Source organism: Dermacentor silvarum, chromosome 7 (assembly GCF_013339745.2).
Source record: "Dermacentor silvarum isolate Dsil-2018 chromosome 7, BIME_Dsil_1.4, whole genome shotgun sequence".
Taxonomy (NCBI): Eukaryota; Metazoa; Arthropoda; class Arachnida; order Ixodida; family Ixodidae; genus Dermacentor; species Dermacentor silvarum.
Window position 1 is genome coordinate 57,350,938 of NC_051160.1, and position 20,277 is coordinate 57,371,214.

The following is a 20,277-nucleotide window of genomic DNA, read 5'->3' on the forward strand; positions in this document are numbered from 1 at the left end:
TAGAAGACGAGAAAAGCGCAGTTGCCCGTCTCAGTCCGCCAGGAAAACTAACATCGCGACATTTTTTATTCGTAAATATCAATAAATCAACAAATATAATCAGTATTTGCGTCATCTTATTGGATTATAACGCTCGCATACCGCGATATAATTTAAAATGTTTACAATTATTTGTAGTTCACTTCTCCACCGCTACGCAGTTTTTAGCACGACCACTATAAAGCATTGCGCTACCGCTCCCCAAAAGCAGCCAAAAGCAGCATCCAAACAAAACGGAGGCGTGCAATCGTGCGGCCCTTGTCAATCTATGGTTCGTAATCAGTGGGGCTGTTATGATCGTCTTCGGCCTGTGCGCGTCGCCGCATCATTTGCCCATGCGAGTTTCCTGGAGTGAAGCAGCGGCGGCACGATGATTCTCTCGTTGCTCAAGCTGCCGCTCACCCTGTTGAACAGCGTCAGGCAGCTCGTCTCGCAAACGTTTTTCGTGGCCGTGTTGTTCTCGGTGATAACGTGGACTTCGATACTCATGTACGGTGTCTTCTACTGGAACTACATTCCCAAATCGTCGCACGCCTTTCCGGTGCACCTGCACTACGAGTGAGTTTCGCCGCGATGAAATTTTTTTTCCTTCGTGACGACCTTGGCAATTCGTGCTGAACCCCAGCTGTTTCCAAGAGGTGTGGGGAAAATGGTGTTTTGGGTTTCGGAAGCGACTGCTAAACGGGGTCATCAGCGTTGCACACTTTCGCTTCTGGCGGACGTTCCAAATGCTCCTTTCGCAGGTCGAGAGCATGTCCCGCGGGTTTTTGCGACTTCCTGATGGCAAACGTGACCATCGTGAGGCCGGGGCAAGACGAAGTGAGTTTTTAACTTTCGCATATCGTACATCTCGCGTCCCGCCGTTATCGCGCACTTCGTGTCAGTTCTAGGAGCCGTAACCGGATGTAATATCGCACTCTTGTTATTTTGTTTCAGTACCTGGCCAGGGGTCAGCGTTACAAGATCTACCTTGATCTTGAGATGCCAGAATCCGAGGCTAATCAAAGGATTGGTGAGGATGGCGTGCTTTCCTTCATTTTGGCTCGCGGGTACCTTAACAGAGTTGGCAGCAGGAGCAGACGAGCTGTTCTTATCTGGCCTCGTCCAGTCAAGTGAGGCGCTCATACATCCTTGAGTGCCTTGGTATCAGACAAGAGCTGGGAGAATTGGTTTCCTTTTGTTCTTTTTACACACACTGAGCATTTTACTTTTTCCGTGTTGACGTCACTTAATATGCAAGAACACTGAGCACCTTATGGTCAAATATGTGCAGGTATGTTCACAGTCGGACTTGACATGATCAGTGAAGACGGTGAAGTGTTGAAGTCTACGTACGGATCGGTAAGGCTCCAGACTGATCGTGGAGGTCTGTTGATCGTCCTGTCACGCCCTGTCGACTCGTTCGGCTTTGCCTCTCCCCACGCATTGATTTGCATAGAAAGGGCAGCTGCGTAAGGCACGTAGCTCACCGAATACCCGTGCCTCATTTTCGCTTGCCCAATTCCACCTCATCTCCTGCTTTTCACCTTGTCTTATTTGCATACTTCTCTCTCGAGCTGCCCTGCTGGCATCCACTCACAGTCGTTATCACTTGTGTTCTGTCTGTCTCCAGTTCCGTTCCCCCAGTATTCTTGCACTTGTGTCGGCTTCTGTTTGTGTTCTTTCTCTCCCTCTTCTCCTGGCACCGTCTTTGTCGTTGCAAACCGCAGCATAGTGACAGTGCATAATAATCTGTGCACTGGAACAAACGGTGATTCTGTTCCACAGAGTCATGGTTAGCATTGTTCGCATGTACAAAATCATTCTAACACCTGGCATGGCTTCGCAAACTTTCGCCATGTTGTTACTGCTGTGTTGTGCAGTGTGCATCTGTCTGCCTGTATTTGTGTCAGCTGATACCTTTATGTTGATGTACACGCTTCATTTCGTCAAGCATGTATTCTCCCTGCTTGTGCTTGGAAGTGCCTGTTGCTGTTAAAACTTCTTTTATGCTTACATGTGTTTCTCAAAACTATTTTCCAAATCTTAGCATGTATGGAAGCTGAAATCCAGTTGGCTCGCAATGATTGAAACAGATTAGTGAACTTTCTGGCTAATCCAAACAAATCTAAAAATTTTATTTGGGCCGATGTGTTTCCACTGCACTTTTGCAATTTTTTTTTTTTTTTCAGAAGGCTTTTGGCTGGTTCATATATTGTGGCTGTGGTCTAGAATGGCTGATGAGAACACGTTCATAAGGCGGGGATAAGGGAAGACTTGACTACACTAAAAAGCTAGCTGCAGCAAACATTGGATCGCGTAAAAAAGCCTATTTTGACGTAGCGAAAGAAGTAGAGCAGCCATCATGCAAAATCTCACATTCGAAGTACCAGTGGATGCATTAGTAAAAGCCTGCAAGAAAATGTGTAAAAGTTTGCAACAAAGAACACCACCATTACAGCTTGCTGGAAATGGTGCAGAACGTTTTAGAACCAGTGCAGCTTGTTTGCAGGACCTCCGAGATTAGATGGCGCCCAACGGCACACTCAACATCTCGGAGGGTATGTACTGAGATTTGCATCATGTCTGCTAAACACTGGGTGCACGCGTCGTCTGCATAAGTGCTATTCTGAGGCTGCCAATAAAAAGCAAAATTGGACAGTTATCACCCCTGCAGCTTCGCAGATTGCTTCAATAGTACATGCCACAAATTTATAACCAATTTAGCCAAACTGAAATTTCGTTGCAGTTGAATTTTTATATTGAGGCTTGTATCTATGTATAGTGCAGGAGGTAATGGCAGCAGGCTGGGATTACCACCTGACATCTGGGATTACCAACCTGAATAATTCACTGCTGCTGCGGAAGATTCTAGCATATTGCTCAACTTAAAATGCTTCTTCTGGCCATTGAAGGTGTTGCCTGCCCTGGCTAATATAGCATTAGCAATGTGTGATTACCTTGAACCACATAACGAAGACTGTTCAACTAGGCGGTTTTCTTGTGCAGACTATTCATTAGCCTTGTATCGCCAACCAGTTTCATGATTGTGCAGAAGGTGGCATTAAATTGTATTGTATATATACTGTGAAAATGCCCGCAAAAAAAAAAAAAGGGGGGGGGGGGCAGAAAGGATGGCATGTAACAACAAAACAAAAGGTGGGGGGGGGGTGCAAATATTCGAAACATTAAAATAATGAATCGAATAGTGTCCTATTCGTAAATGCGCACATTTTTCGAATACTTTTAGAATATTTGAAAACGTCAATTGCGTCTAAATAAACATAAAATTGGAGAAAAAGTAGGGTCAATTTTCATCCCTGTGACCATAGTATTGATAGCTTTCACATGACGCCACGCACCCACCTTATCACCGTGTCGGGGCACCAACATGGTGACTACGAGCACTTCAGTTTAATCCATCTTATTGAAAGCTTTCATGTGACGTTACGGGCCCAGCTTATCATCGTGTTGGCGCACCAACATGGTGGCTACAACGACGTCAGTGCAAGCCATCTATAGACATACTTTACAGGCTTTACAGTGATCATTCTCATTCTCTGAAGAGCCCTGTGCATGCGAAGAAACTACTTGTTTGCTTCTAATGCTCCCTTTGTACTTTTTAATAAACAATGACAGAAACTTGCGAACTTTAGAAACATTAGGATGTGAACATCGTTTTATATTAATCTGGATAACGGCTGTTCATTATTCGAAAAGTACAGTATAGACCACTTATAACATAACCGCTTATAGTGCAGGACCGGCTATAATACGGTCTTTTTTAGAGTCCCGTTAATTTTCTCATAGCACTCTATGTATGCGCGTATCGCTTATAGTGAAGTTGCAGGGGACGAAATACCGGTTACAGTGCGGCTGCCTGAGAATACGGAAGTCAGCTGAGACGGCGCACGCTCCCCTCAAACGGGCACCGGAATTATTCGTGCACCATAGCACGATGCACGAACGGTGCGAGTCGTGAAATATCGCGGCGCGCAAGCGCATAGGGAGCGGGCGGCGCCGGCACGGCGGGCGAAGGGCGCACGCGGGGACCATGGAAGGTGAGGGAGGAGGGCGGCAGGGAAGCGGATTTGGCCTCGGCAACTCTGCCGCTTCGGTGGCTCCCCTCGCCCTCCCTCTCAACTCCCTTGTGGCTTCCTCACCTTCGACTGTCACCGTGCGCGCCCCCCGCTGTGCTGGCGCCGCCGCTCCAGCCGGCCCGGCGCCAGCTCTCTGAAGTTTCGTTTTGTTCCGTTATCAGGAAGCGGGCGTTTGCCAGCGTGGGCAGTTTCGCTGGCCGGACTGGGACAGCGCCGCCGCTTCCCTCTGTACTGCAGTCACAGCGTACAAGGTCAACACGTGACTAGAAAGTAGAGGAAGCATAAAGGAGCAAGGTTCACTGCCATTTTCTACGCGTGGCTACGGTAGCGTGGCTAAGATGTCGGCACGTACACGCATGTTCCGGCGCAACGCAGAATCGGCGACCTTGCCATTTGAGAGAGCGTGAAATCTCCGCCGCATTTTTTTTTTTTTTTTGGTCGCCCGCGACATTGAGGGCTCTCTCATAAGCTTTCATTCTATGGCGGTGCCTGAGCAATGCCGGTCGGAGGCACCGCCGCTTGATTAGGCGCACTGCCGAGAGCATTGACGGTGCGTGGTATGTTCGAATTAACCGTCGCAGATGATTTCGCGTTCGAATTGCCGGGCGTTTTTGTCCATCAGAATACACATACCTTTGACGGGACCACAGCGTCAGTTCGAATTAAGCATGTTCGAATTAACGAGTTTTTGACTGTAAATTGAATGCACACGTTCAAGCCGCATTCCTCGACTGTCGCATACGCGTGGCGGCTCGGTGCACATGTTTTGCATATGTGCGGGCCTTGAAAATTGTTGCTTTGGTTATAGTGCGGTACCGCTTATGGTGCGGATATTCGCGGCTCCGAGGACTTGCGTTATAAGCGGTTTACACTGTATTCAGTATTCCATTCGCTTCTTGCACTATTCGATTCGGTCTCAAAAATCACTATTCCCACACCGCTAAAAAAAGTAACCTTGATAGCTGGGTATAATGAGAGAAGCAAATCTAATACACCAGAATTTAAATAATAACAGCAGCGAAATTTTATAGCGTTTGTAGTGCACCTATTAATGTGTTTATTATCATGGATTATGCAAATTCAGATACTGATCCAATTTCAAGCAAAAATCTGACTCTAAGACCTTGAGTTAACGCGAGTCATCTGCATAATGAAATGCATCCATGTCAGCACGAGTCTGCAAGTGTAGAACAGGAAACTCTTTTGAGTTTCTGCGTGCCAGGAAATGCTAATGTAATTTGATCTGCACTAATTAGCGTTTTCATTGCAACACTTTCTTTCTCTCTGACTTGTCCTATAACAGGGTGTTCTGCGGTACAAGTCGATGCTTGTCAAACTTTTGGGAACGTTGGCTTGCATTCCACTGCTCCTCTTCGGTTCGGCGGAGGAGAAACAGACAGTATCGCTCCTGCTGTTTGACAAATATGTGGAACACTACGTAAGTTCGACATAGTTCACTTTTGTTTCTTTTTTAATGCCACATCATTATACGTATCAAAACTGGCGGTTGGCGTTGTACTTGTGATATAGGGCGGCACGCGATAGGAGGGGTAGCGGCGATTGCGCAATGCTTTCGACCACACTGTTGTATGGAGGTGGTTGTGATGACGCGAATAGCTGTAACTAGTGTGAACACTGGTTTCCATGGACCAATTTTGGTTTGGTACCTGGGAAATGGATGGGGTATCAGGATGGTCTTGATCCATTGGCTTGCTACAGTCCTTCTGTTGCTGCAGCTGCCAAATGTGAACACTGCGTGCGACACACTTGTTTAATTTTATTCTGAGCAATGTCGTCGTACCCAGCGTTACTACTGCACAACATTGCCAAATTTATAGCTGCGTGCAAAAGCGTTGGGCTCATGATTGCTGCGTCCTTGGTTCGAATCGTGTGTAGGGATAATTTTTTTTTAAATATTGCTGCGCTAGGATATTTTCCTCGTTTAATTTCAGGAGTACGTGTTCTTTTGTCCTATGCTTCACCACCAGGCGTGACACGTAGGGTTCCCGTCAAGGGAAGTGAAGCAGTCAGGCGCGGAGGCGGGGGCTTAAGTAGTTGCTGCTTCAGTGGCTGCAGATTAATTAATTGTTACGTTGTTACTGTGCGCTCCAGTGACACGGGCCAACCACTGACTAGCACAACTCCGTACATGTAACATGAAATGGAATAAAAAAGGGGCCCCCCTCACTTTACGAACTGCACTTTTATGACGGGCCCCCTCATCGTTGCGAGTGCCTAAAAGTAAGATATATTGTTTTGAAATCTTCACACTGGCTTAAGTGTAACCCTTTTACATATGTGAAGCATGTGGTAGAGTTCCTACAACTCGAAAAATGTGTGTCAGTGCTCCTTTGGAGTAACAAACAAACCAAAGGTAATCATTGTGCTTCGGTTTACCATAGGTGACTTTGCAGACTCGTAGACAGCAGCACTAGATTGTAATGCCATCACTGGCGTAGTAGTCATTAGGTGGGAGAAGGAGTAATGTGCATGTCTATAGATTATCATCGAATTGTAGGATCTAGTAATGCTGTTGAATTAGTGATTTAGTTGATGTCTGAAGACGTGCATTTCTTTAACATGGGGGGGGGGGGGGTGCGCTTGCCACATGACTGTCGTGCTAATAGTTGTGTTACGGACTTTGTGCGGCAGGTCTCTGTAGGTATTTGCAAAAGTTCATGCTAGTCCTGCATTTTCAGGCAAAACCAGCCACGCAAGCAGGCCTGGTGATACGAAATAGCCACATCGAGGTCTACTCGGCAACACTGAAAGTATACGCAGATTTCACTGGATTAAGGTAAGCGTTGTTGCAGCAAGCTGCATCAGTGAGCGAATTTATTTCGCCAGAATGTTTTAAACTGAGTGTTTGACAAGGCAGCGATAGCATCACTGACCACAGCTTTTAAAGGGACACCTAAAGGTAAATACTAAGTCAAGCTAAAGTGATGGATTAGTGCTCGAGTATCTCTAAGGCATCAATATTATCGCGAACAGAGCCTTAGTAATAGAAAAATTGAAGTAAATGCAGGACACCATGAGAGACCATGAGAGACTCCCCAGGGACATTCAGGTACTTAACCGATGACGAAGGCACTCCTCATTTAAATTGTCACTAGTACTCAACCACTCGTTATAAAAACATCATTGTACTGTATAATAAGACAAAAGAAAATGCTACTTGACCAGTTATATCTCATTTTTAGAAAAAAGAACTTGCCGACATTACACCATTGACAACGATGTGGAGGGTCGAAAGGTTTAGTTTTCGCTCGACTGCGCCACCCGCACTTCCGCGTTTCAATAGTTCCATTATCGCGTAGTGCTGGTTTTGCTGGTTTTGGTGGCTCGCGAAACTCGCACAAACTGCAAGTAGCAGAGAATTCCGCTTGCATGTGATGTCGCGCGACGCCCGAACAGTCCACGCGACTTGACCAAAAGAAGCTGCAGCGGCGCATTGTACCGCCGTCTTGTCGTGCGCCGTTTCACTCACCAATGGCAGCAAAGGGCGGTGATGGCATATGCAAGATCACCACTCCCCGGTTGGCGTGGCGCGAGATTTGAATTGCCATTAAGGTATTCGGACCGCTCAGATGCAATTTTCTCGTAAACTAAGTCTTTTCTTTGCATGAAGAGAGCGTTGCGAGTTTTCTGGAATGGTATTTAAACAGTCCATGTCGGACTTAGTATTTGCCTTTAGTGTCCCTTTAAATTGTGGTTCACACATACGTCAGGAAACTCGCTCATGAATTGACTCACTCAGTCTTAGAGCCAATCCGAGTCTGAAGCCGAGTGCAGGTATGTGTTTGGGTTCGAGTTAGCCAAGGTGGTTCCATAGGTGGTAGTCTGAGTATGGCTGAGTCATTGTGATCCGCGTAATTGTGAATCCGAGTCAGATTGAGGACTGGTGAATCAGTGCTCATGGAAGTTGAGCGAGTCCAAGTAATCCTGAATCGAATGCAATTCCAGTTGCTTTTGAGTCTGTGAGACTACATGCCAGGACGAGTCTAAATAGTCACGAGTGAATCTGACTCTCTGTCCACAAGTGGGGTCTGCTGGAACCAGTAAGCCTCAGGCAGGACGTGCAACATACTTCATAGTACCAAGTTATACAGGATGCAGCAAACGTTTCTGTACTGAAATAATAACCCATAAATATGGTTGCAGTGCATAGTAAAAATCAGTTTTATCTTAACTTAATGTATTACATAATCTACATACATAAATCCACATCTGCTTTTCAAAAAGTCCACCTTTTGCGCGAATGCAAGCTTTGAGTTGCTTTGGAGATGCGTCATTGGTGGCACGGATGTAGTCTTCGTCTAATTCACTCCATGCTTTTTGCAATGCCTCACGAAGAGCAGCCAAAGGAGTAGAGCAGGCTGTGCTGTTTAACACAGACCACTCTGAATACCCAGGAGGGTTTAGATTTGAGTTTTTGGGGGCCATTCCGAAGCAGAAATAAAATCGGGTAAGTTTTCCGTGCACCATTATTGCAGCATGTTGGCCTTGTGAGCCAGAGCCTGCCGATACATCCACTGACGGTTTCGAAAGTGTGATTCGGCCCAAGGCAGGCTCTTGTTCTTCAGGACATCTTCCAGATAGTTTGTGCTGTTCACTTTCGCTACCTTCTCCAAGAAAACCAGTGGCATCTCTCCATCGTAAGCGACAGCTCCCAAAACCATCGCTGATTGATGTTGTGAAACTCTTGAGGCTATCCTTCCACTAATATTGTTTTCTCTGAGGCCTCCTCTCCTGTTTGGCTCCAAAATCAATACCCTATAGTTTTGGTAGTTTAAAAACCACTTGATATTGAACACTGCCAAGTGCGTGAAGAGAATGCTGGCGTGCCGTGCTGCACCTTTTATTGCATCTTGCCTCGGCATCTTGCCTCGGACGCAAGAGAAGGAATCTCATTCATCACTGTTGGCAGGTACATCCTCTACAACTGGCCACTCATATCGGCCGTCGTGGGCATATCGACCAACTTCTTTTTCGTGAGCCTGGTGGCGCTGCTGTCCTGGAACCACCTGACTCCAGCCAAATCAAAGCCACGCCGCTCCTCGGCCGACAAGAAGAAGCCCCCCAGCAGCGAGAAGGCCCAGCTCGAAGATGCCGAGGAGACTGAAGGTACGAGCATGTCTCCACTACGTGCGGAACTGGAATGGGGAGACCGTGACTTAGACATTGCAGCAAGGCTGCCCTTCGAACTTTTGCCGAGAGAGCCACCCTCTCATTCAAGCTTGAGTAGAACAGCGTCGTCCCGAAGCGGCCGTAACGTGGTAATGCACGAGTTTTTCGAGCAGTCTTTGTGGTTCTTACTATTAAGAATTCAAAGGCTGCTTTAGCTAAGAAAAAAAAATTTTTGGCTTTAGCTTGTGTCCGTGCCAGCCATGATGTTAAATGCATGATATTTATAGTTCTTCCAATGATGCCTGTTGTCTCTGTCCTCTCTTATGCCTCTTTTCGAGAGTCCATTGCATCACTTGCAATGACCAACACTGGTGTACGGTACTAGTTCTGAGGTACGTTCTTGTACCATGCATACAAAACTTGTACTTTAGCTCCCTTAGCATCACATGCAATGTGAAAGTGCAGTTGCATGGATGGTATTGTTACACCGTCGGCATACATTTATGCGTGAAATGGAAACAAGTGATCGCATTGGGCACACCGCATGAAATGTGGAGAGTACTGGTGTATGGGTGCTCGTGTTTGTTAGTAGTATTATGCATTGTCATCGCACATACTTGTGCTTTAGTTGCTGCCTGACATCATGTGCAATGTGAAAAGTACTGGTGTAACATCAGCATAAGTAGAAATGCGACCAGGAACACATTGATCTGAATGCCTGTTAAATGTAATTACGTGGTAGTGTAATGCATGGTTGTTGTGTACCTGGTTTATAAGCACAGTTATGCCAAAATAAACCAGTGTTACATGTCTAGGTGAACGTGGAAACGCAACCATGTGTTCTAGTTATTTTCTACTTCTTCGCATTTGAATTTATACTGATGATATGTTACCAGTACCATGTATTGTTACCGCTGGTACTTCAGCTGCCTGTTTTTCTCACACAATATCAGGCAAGCAAAGCTCAACTTGAGTAGGTAGATAAAAAAAATTATTGCAGTTCATTTTGGTCAAACCTTTTTTTTTAACATTTTTTTCCTTTCTTTTTTTGAATAAGAATGAATAAGAGATTCTGCTCACTTAAAACTGTGCCCTGTTTTGCATAAATGGTGGATAGGAAGTGTTTGAATGCACGGATTCTGTTTAGTCTGTTAATCTCAGTGGAAAAGACACAAGAGCAAGTAACGCATTGACTGGACAGGAAAGAACGTCTTTCCTGTCCAGTCAATGCGTTACTTGTTCCTGTGTCTTTTCCACTGCAAGAAGTGCAAACCAACTAGCCCAGTAGCAAGTAGTAATACTCGTCATGTTCTGTGGTTACCATGTCGCTGCTGAGCCTGTGCCGTCTGATGCAAACATTGTAATCTTTGCTGTGTGCAAGATGGAGGGTTATCTTCTAGTCACTCTTTCATGCAAAGAACATATTGCTTATTTTTTGCTGCAAGATGTTCATCCAATAAAAAAATATCTTAACTTCAAGGTAGCTCTGGAGAGGCCAAATAAAGTTTCCCAAGTTTTACATTGCCATCTGTTGCATCCCTTCACTACCTTAAGCTTTCAGCCATGCAACACCGTATAAAAGTACAGTAAAAATATCACCTTTTATGCTCAAGACAGCATTTTTGCTGTGGAATGTTATTGCAAGCAGAGAGATGTTATGTCTCTGCTGTTAAATATTAAATGATTCAACCATTCAAGATGTAAGGTTTTTGAAAGTAGTAATTTCATGGCTGAAATATTGTGCGCAACAAGCACGTTGCATACGTTATAAGCTGCTAAATTTTGTGTTTTTCTGGTTCAGGTGTCGTATTTTATGCTAAAAAAATTACATCTGCTACAGGTTTTCCGAAATTTGCAGAAAGTAAGAGGCCACAATGGGTGAAAAGGTGTACAATATTTTCAAATCCTTCTGTAGGAGTGCAGTCCTCAGCGACTCAAAACGCAATAATCGGCCCGCATGGTGGCCGGCACTCTTTGTGCCATCGGTGGGCGCTGGGGAGCCAAATGCAGTCACCACGCATCAATAAGGTTTTTGCTTTCATTTTATACCATGTGGGGATGCTTGACTCTCTCGCATTCCTTGGTGTTGTTTTCCCTGCATGGTTCTCGCGTCTCCTGGAATCCTGCCTCCTCACATAGCACGTGCGGCGGCGGTGTTTGCGCAGTGATACGAGAGATGGCGCTAGTGTTTCGCTGGTAACGCCACCTGACAGTGGGGATATCGGGGTACAAGAGGCCATTTGAGGTGTCCCATCCGTACTCTTAGAACAAAGGACACAGTAGTACAAACAAACCAAAGGGCATTTATTGCGCCTTCTATAAGAGAGGCAAGCCAGCTAGCACATATGAGTGAATGGGAAAGCATCTGCGGGACTGTCCCATGGAGCGCATGCCGTCTGTTTGCGCACATCGAGCACCCGCAGCCAGAGAGGCCGAGCCTGGCTCCTCTTGTGCATGAGTGTCCCTGCTGACAGGTGGCATTAGCAGCAGAACACTTACGCCATCTCTCGTACTCTGCCCAACCACCAGCGCCTTGCGTCCTGCATGGGGAGGCCCGATTTCAGGCCCCAACAATGGGGGCGAATTACAACAAATGATTGAGGACCTTAACCGAGGAAGTGTAAGAATTGGGTTGAAGATTAATATGCAGGAGACCAAGATAATGTTCCAATAGCCTGGCAAGGGAACAAGAATTCAGGATCGCCAGTCAGCCTCTAGAGTCTGTAAAGAAGTATGTTTATCTAGGTCAATTACTCACAGGGGACCCTGATCATGAGAAGGAAATTTACAGCCGAATGAAATTGAATTGGAGTGCATACGGCAGGCATTACCAAATCCTTACTGGGAGCTTACCACTGTTGTTGAAAAGAAAGGGGTACAATCATTGCATTCTACCGGTGCTAACATATGGGGCAGAAACTTGGAGATTAACGAGTCTCGACAACAAGTTAAGGACCGCACAAAAAGCGATGGAACGAAAATGTTAGGCCTAACGTTAAGAGACAGGAAGAGAGCAGTGTGGATCACAGAGCAAACAGGGATAGCCAATATTCCAGTTGACATTAAGAGGAAACAATGGAGCTGGGCAGGCCATGTGATGTGTCGGATGGATAACCGGTGGACCATTAGAGTTACAGAATGGATACCAAGAGAAGGGAAGCGCAATCGAGGTCAGCAGAAAACCAGATGGGATGATGAAGTTAGGAAATTTGCAGGTGCAAGTTGGAATCGGCTAGCGCAAGATAGGGGCAATTGGTTATCGCAGGGAGAGGCCTTTGTCCTGCAGTGGACATAAATATAGACTGATGATGATGATGATGATTTGTAGCAGTCTATTGTTTCTCGAGACATTGTTCTTAGTGTATATTGGCTCAGGTAGCACCTGTGTGGTCTTATGCAGTGCCCATTTTGTGCAGACGATACTTCCAGTGATGTCAGCAGCCAGCCTGATCTTGTCAAGGAAACGAGGGATGCCAAGATCAGGAAAAGGAAAGGTGAGCCTCGAGAGATTGCACATAAGTGGGAAACAATACGATGAGGACATTGAACATAAGTGAATTCTTCAAGTTTCACTTATGTGTTCTTCAAGTTCTTTGTTTTCTTACTGTGCTGTTCTGGGACACAAAACAGGACGCAGGCAGAAGTGTGAACTAGCAAATGTTTTACTGTATTTACTCGCATAATGGACACACTTGCGTAATGATCGCACCCCGAACTTGCTGCCGTGAAGTAGTAGAGACACAGTACGATTTGGCGTCTGGCAGGTATGATTGTATTGGACGACGTATCGGACGCCGAATCGTACAGTATGTCTCCTACTTTTATTGTGATAGCAATTATATGGACACTCCAGGCGCATTTTTGCCATTGGCGCTGATGATTGCGGCTCAATCTCCCGCATTTGAGGGAGGAAAGCAGCGAAAGTGATTTGTATCGGGGGCTGAGTCTTGGTGGGACGGCGGCTTATACCTTTGTACATGCTCCATTCTTGCCGCTCAGTTTGCGTTGAAGCAAATCACGGCACGAAGGTCATTTCGCTCGCTGTTGCTGCCACGCTTGCTACGCCAGCGTTTTGATAGCGAGTGTCCGCAGTCATAGAGTGTGATGTGTTCATGTTTGCCTGTGCGCGCTGATACCATGCTTGTTAATCTACATAGTTAGCGAATGTACGCAAATTTATACGGCCGATAAAACTACTATCCTCGCTTCGTATAGCCGTCTACGCATTTGCTATCGCAATCGATCGTTCGACTTTCGGGAGGAACTGTAACTTTTTTAAAGGTGGCCACGGAAAAACATTTTTTAACAATTTTACCCCACATAATTAACGCACCCCCCAACTTTGCTCATATTATTCGGGGGAAAAAAGTCCGTTCATTATGCAAGTAAATACGGTAGTTTAGACTCGTTAGCTTTAAATTTATATGAATAGGCAGATAGCAGAATAACCCTTACTTCCAGACATCATGCATGCACATCGCTTTCGCTTTCTTTTGTGGTGCCATGTATTAGTTCTGTCCTCACGGGGGGTTAGATTTATGGATGGTTTGCTAACAGATTTGCTTTCACATATTGATAACATACGAAAAGCCTCGACAACCACTGTCTGCATTGTGTCATGTACATTTGTAATTACGCTGACTTTATCGACCTGTGGCATGCACGAACATCTGTTGACATGTGTTGCAAGAGTTCCTGGATGGCTTATCTGCTGGCAGTTATACGGTGCTCTCTGAGCCTGGTGTTGACAAGTCGCTATGTCTGACCAACGTATCTTGGCTACATGTCATGTTATACACCACTTCTTTTTCACATTCAGCAAGCTTGAGCACATATTCTATCCCTCAGGATTTGTTAGCAATCTATAGTTGTTATTGTTGTTTTTTCCCTTGTTCACCTGCCTGCTCATTGTTATGAGCTTTTTAGGGGCATGAAAAACTACTTCGATATTTTGCTTATGTGACCTTTTCAGTTTTCTCCCTTTACCAGATACACTGGGAACTTCAAGCATGAATTGCTAGGCAGTTCACATGTGAAGCCTATGCTTGCAAACACGTTACTAAACACCTGTAAAATATCCTTAGCGACTGCATTCAGGATGGTTTAGACAGGGAAGCGAAGCAAAAAATTCACAGCTTGGCAAAAACAAGCACTGACGTTCAATTGGCTTACCATAGCATGATCACCTTTTGCCATGACAATGTTGCACAACACTGGTGCTATGCAATTCCATTGTGCTGGAGATAAATGTGGCCTTCATGTTCAACAAAGAGCGCTTCAAGAATGACCTCGCGTGTTTTCTTGCCATGTTTAAAACGTGTCTCAGTGCTATTGTTGTGACGCTGCTGCTACAAGCAAGGAAGTGCTTGCAGTGATAACTTCTTCCTTTGCCGCAGTACTTCGTGAAAGCGGATTGTGCAAGGTGCTATATCTGCCACACCACAAAATTTCCTGGCATTCAGTGAAAAAAAAATGAAGTTTCACGGTAGCGAATATGTCCACCATTGAATTCATAAGCGCAATGCATTGTTCCTCAGGCAACAATTAATTTAAACTGCACTCGTAAATTCGAAGACGATTTGCAAAGCGGCGAAAATTTGTATCTTGAGACTACCACGCTCCAAAACCTTTTGTACTTTTATATATGTCTCCGTAGTGGTACGAGAAGATGTGCGCAATGCCAGGTAAACACAGCCTTCCCAGCCTTCTCTCAACATTGCCACAGTCGTGTTTGTGGCGCTTTCGTTACACTTCGGTTGCTGCCCCAAAATTTTTCTACTTGTTGCAGCACTGTTTGCATGCCGCCTACTTTTAAGCAGCACAGTCCCTGTCAATAGGCTGTTGGTTGGATTATAGCGAGACCGACCATGCTATGTCTTTCCTTCGGACAGAGCTTGACGAGAAGACTGGGAAAACGCTGAGGCAACTCTTTGGAGCTACAACGCACAAAAGCAGCGCTAGCCTTTCCTCACTGGGTGGCGACCAGGAGGCAAGCAGCAGCAGCACCATGCAGCAGACGACATGAGACGACGCGAGTCAACAAACATCGATGTGAGCCCAAGAAAGTTTCACGGGGTGCTTGTATAGATTGCCCAGGGTTTGTACGTCAGCTGTGATAGTTCCTGGTCAGCTGTACTGTCACTATGCAGGTACTGTTTCTTATGTTATTTGTGATAGCATTGGCACATTCTGTGCTGTACCGTGGAACAGGCGTGCCTTTTGTTAGCTATGTATAATTGTACCTTCGTGGGCAGATTTAACAGACCTCCGTCTGGTTTTGATTTCAATTATTGCATCACCTAGCAAAAAAATGTTCTTTCTAGTTGCAGGACGTCCTTCAGGCGTATAGTACTACGCCTTAAACTAGAATGAACTGGATGACGAAGCGCAAAGCAGTGGACCAATGGAAGGCAGAACGGGTGAGACAAGCGCCACTAACAGCTGTGAGTGAACAGCTCAGCTGGTTCATAATTCACATCTATTTAATTTCATGCCTTCTGTAACAGTTGTGGGCTGTTGACGGTGGACACATGCTGCCCGATTACAACTGTGAGTGAACAGCTCAGCTGGTTCATCATTCACATCTATTCAATTTCATGCCGTCTGTAACAGTTGTGCGCTGTTAACGGTGGACACATGCTGCCCGATTGTCAGTTTACATAACAAGATTTTGCATGCATTGTATGCAATCTTTGTATGCAATCTTTGTTAGCTTCCTCCTTTGTTGTCGGTTTCAGAGAGTCTTGGGGGGGAAATTTCTAATAAACATTCGCAGTCGTTAGTAGCGTTCGTTCCGTTCGCCTCACCTTCCTTTGGTCCCTTACTTTGCACTTCAGCATTGTCAAATATGCTTGACCAACTAGTCCAAAAGAATACTCTTCTAAATAAACGCTAACTGTTCCATCAAGTGATGCCCCATCACGGTTTGAAAAGTACCAGCGTGTCTGCTACTTTTGCTCACTGACAGTACATTGTGAAATCATTCTCTGTGCAAACTCTTCTGCTATAACGTATGAGATTTGGTAGAACAATTTTTCAGAGCACCTCAAAGTCCTGCGGCACCTTGTGCCTGACATATATGCAAGTAACTGGTCATTCCTTTTTGTGGACATAGTCTTCCACTATATTTTTTATTTGTTTTATTTTTAGCTCAAGTTGTGTATCATTCTTCTGCGTTCCTTCTGTTAGCAAAACCTACGAGAAATTTTAAGCTTTGTTACAATTTCTATGTTACTACATTTACGTGCGAGTTCAGGAATGCTTGTCAATATAAATATATACAATGCATGATCACAGGGTGTCACAAAGTTATATTCTCTGGGACATTCACCCCAGTATTTCTCCACTCAGTGCAGTGCCTCAACTCCAGGAAAATAGTGTCAGCATTACGACACAATTGAAGCAGTCACCACACCCTTCTAATTACTCCAACAACATATTTTTCACTATCAACCACTTTTGATTAAAGTTCTTTAAATTAAAGGCTGGGGTTTTGAGGCATGCTGTGTAGTGGGGGACTCCCGATTAATTTTGACCACCTGAGGTTCTTCAACAGTCTTTAATGGTTTAACGTCTTTTAAATCTAAGTACACGAGTGTTTTTGCATTTCACACCCATCGAAATGTGGTTGCTGCAGTCAGAATCGAACCCTCAAACTGCCACAATGCCACCACTTTCGGTCTCCATGTTAGAAGGCGTTGAAGTAGAGCCACGTTTGTCAAGCAGCTGTGTGTTGCAGTTGTCGCCTAGGAACATAATTGCTCAGTAATGTGCACTTCATTCAGGGGACCAGTGCTTCTTTCTTTTTTTTTTTTTTTCAGGCAGTGTTTAGAGTGAAGAAATGTACAAAGGCACACTAATGACAAACTCTGAGCTAGTCTAAATTGTTCAGTTGCCCTTCGGAAAACATGACATTTGTTTTATGCCAAGAGACGATGACTTAGTTGCGCAGAAAATTACGACTGAAGGGGCTGCACATTTCTCCAATTCAGAGTAGCCCGTAATGAATGAAGGCTCCTACAGTCTTTTGCATAGCTGTGCTGGAGGTCTTGGAGGCCGTGTAGTTTTGGCTACATCAATTTGCAGCTCTATATTGACAGGGCGACACCACTGCTGGCACTAGAGCATTAATCTAAAACACTAAATTCATTTCATAGCTGCCTTTAATTCCCCTTTAAGAACATGAAGATCAGGTTCATGCGCACCACTGTTTCATGTGTTGATGAATTGATTCTACGGGAGGCTGCTCTACTGAGCATCACAGCAGTTGCATTCAGTTTCCAGGTATGCCGTGATGGTGATGGCCCGCTAAATGCTACGGTGCTCTACTTTAGGAAGACAAGCTGTATTGAAGGTGATGTTGAGGTGCTAAGTTCTATAACCTGCTGTAAACAAGCTCATTCTTGCAATTTTTGCAAGTGATGAACAATTTGGTCCCACAATACATTTTAGACTTCCGTCATAATGCAGACAAGACCCCTCTATTTTGCAAAACTCGGTACCCACAGATTACAGTTTGCTCCCATTAATTCGACCATGCGTAATTAAAATGCACTGGAAAGTTCCAGCCAGCAACGATGCATTGCTCTCCCACAGACTAATACCGGCACCTTCTTACATGCGTAGCGGTTACTAAAACCTTGAATACACAAAAAATTCAGCAGACACCACTACACCTCTTGTCTCCTTTTAAGATTTTGTCAGTGTGAACAACAGTGTTGAGGTCTGTGGGCCACTCACCAACGACACTGTCAGCCAACGTTGATGCATTGTTTAAACATGTTGGCGCTCTTCGCCGCATGCTGGTTGAGTCGCACTTCAAGAGAAAGAAGCAAAAAGACATTACAGACTACTTGAAGCAGTAAAAGTAGATTTGAATCCATTCATTTTGCCACTGTTTGTTAAGTGGAATTATTCGAACAAATCTTGCAGTTTTGCAAGGGTTGAATTAACGGGTGTAGTCTGTTTTGAAACTTGTATTTGGGTCAGAAGCATGGGAGGTTGCAAGTAAAAGGCTGTTTACAGTACTTTGTGTACTACTACTCTCTCACAGGAGTGTCTGCACTAGTGTGCCAATTTTATTAAAAAAAACATATGTATAGTTTTTAACAATTTTTAGTACATATATGCAAGTGTATATTTTTGTTATGATTGCAAATTATATTAGAGTTTATTCATGACTGTATAGCAGTATTATAGCTATAAGTGTACTCTGTGTTAGCTCAAGATCAACAATATCGCCAAAGGTTATGCAGAAAGTCCTGCCTTCTGTGGTATTTAGTTCAATTAAATTTGATACTAGAGATGTAATTTGTGTGTTGTAATGCTTGTCTACAATGTGCATATGTCAACTGTCACATCTTTCTTTGGTGTCAGTGGTGCCTCTTTTTTTTTATTGGGGGGGGGGGAGCAAGTTCCGTCACTACCATTTGAAAGGTGCCATCGGTGTCAAAAGATTACAAACTGTGGGATCGGAAAGAAATGTAGAATTTCTTTGCAGTTTGCGACCATGGCCAGTAAAATTGTACGATGCGAAGTTTCAAATGAACTGCCTCTTGGCCTATAGTTGGTATTTGCTGAAAGACTGCCATCGTCAGTGTGTCTTTCTTTTTGCATGTGTCCTATACTATACTGACAGAGGCTGCAAATTGAATAACAGGCTTTGGAAATATATTCACCTTTCTCTTACATCACACAGTCTGGTAACTTTTGACACCTACTGTACTCTGTCGGCAGTGTGCAATAATGCACACAGTGACCATCATTCCATTTCTTGTTTGTGGTCAACACCTGATGCAATTTTTTTTCATACTTTCAGTACTGACAGATGAATACTTGACAACAATGGGATCATGCAATTAGAACTGTGCTCCTTCATTGCAACTAAACATAGTATGTGTTTGCGTTTAATTCAAACACAGGTGCTCATAAAACTTCTCGAGGCATGCCAGCTGTGAAAAAGTTATAATTGGCTTAAAGCCTAATGTGCATCCACACTTGTCACTGCACTGTCAACTCAATAATGCCTGTATAGTTGTTTTTTTTTCCCCACAGCACGTCCATACTACTAGAGCCCTATGGGTACATGTGCATGTTAGCGTCGATTCTTGGATGAGCCCTGTCAACTTTTAATAAAAAGAAAAATTTAAGGTTGACTCCAGTGTCTTCTATAAGTGTCATCAAGTAACAGCAATTAAGCTGTTACTTGATGCCTGCAGGAAATGCTTGATTTGCTCGACGTAGAATGAACAGTATGGTGGTTTTGCAAGAAGATGAAGTATGCGTCTCCTGTTTGCATCGTATAACACAGTATGGCGTGTTTCATGGCTTGTTACCAGGCCGAACAAAATGATACGCAATTAGTAAGTTGTTTCACATGATATTCAGGCCCAAGTGCCCAAGAAACATGGGCATCCTTTCATAGTTTGGACATGCATCATAGCATGTAGACTAATTTGTAATTAAAATCTTGTTCAATGTTCCTGTGCCTTCATGTCTTCTTTTGTCTATAATTTCACTTTGTGAACATCAGACACAGTGCCGTGAGATGTCACTGTGCACGATTGTGTCATTCGTATGTCAGAAAAATTGCCAGCGACATTTTGTGACAATTATTCCCCTATCCATTTCTTGCCACTTGTTTGTGTGAATGCTGTTGCATACTTTTCTTTATTTGGACAAAAAAAAAAAATGAAGGAGAAAACGGAAAAAAGGAAATTGTGGCAAATTACAACCTCAGCTTCCAGTAACCCTTGTAAAACATGTTCAACAATGGCAGGCTGGCTAGGGTTGCCACATCGCTCTGTGCAGTGTTGTGGCAATGCTGACAATGCCTCGAGAGAGAGAGAGAGATTCTACCCTGGCATAAAGCGGTGGTGGTGAAATCTTGCGAAACTGTTCTGCTTAGCTGATGGCATGAAGTACATGATTCGTAAACATATTTAGTCTCCCTTCATTTCTTCTTTTGGCGAGAACAGTCAGTGCAACACAAGAAATACTGCCGCCGTCAGAACTGCAGTTCCCCTCTACG

General features: G+C 44.5%; 1 protein-coding gene across 2 annotated transcripts; it reads left to right on the forward strand.

Moving 5' to 3' along the window:
• Nucleotides 1-229: 229 nt before the first annotated feature.
• Nucleotides 230-19,734, forward strand: LOC119458067 (seipin-like). Of its 2 annotated transcripts, none has more exons than XR_007467856.1 (9): nt 230-597; nt 783-858; nt 976-1,051; nt 1,313-1,380; nt 5,422-5,556; nt 6,818-6,915; nt 9,049-9,245; nt 12,649-12,742; nt 15,140-15,282. XR_007467856.1 is itself a non-coding variant. In XM_037719868.2 (9 exons), the coding sequence occupies exons 1-9, from the start codon at nt 410-412 to the stop codon at nt 15,271-15,273; spliced, it is 1,050 nt and encodes a 349-aa protein (XP_037575796.1). In that variant the 5' UTR covers nt 238-409; the 3' UTR covers nt 15,274-19,734. The 2 variants fall into 2 exon arrangements, 1 of the variants encoding a protein (XP_037575796.1); XM_037719868.2 differs by having other exon boundaries at nt 238-597; nt 12,665-12,742; nt 15,140-19,734.
• Nucleotides 19,735-20,277: the final 543 nt, after the last annotated feature.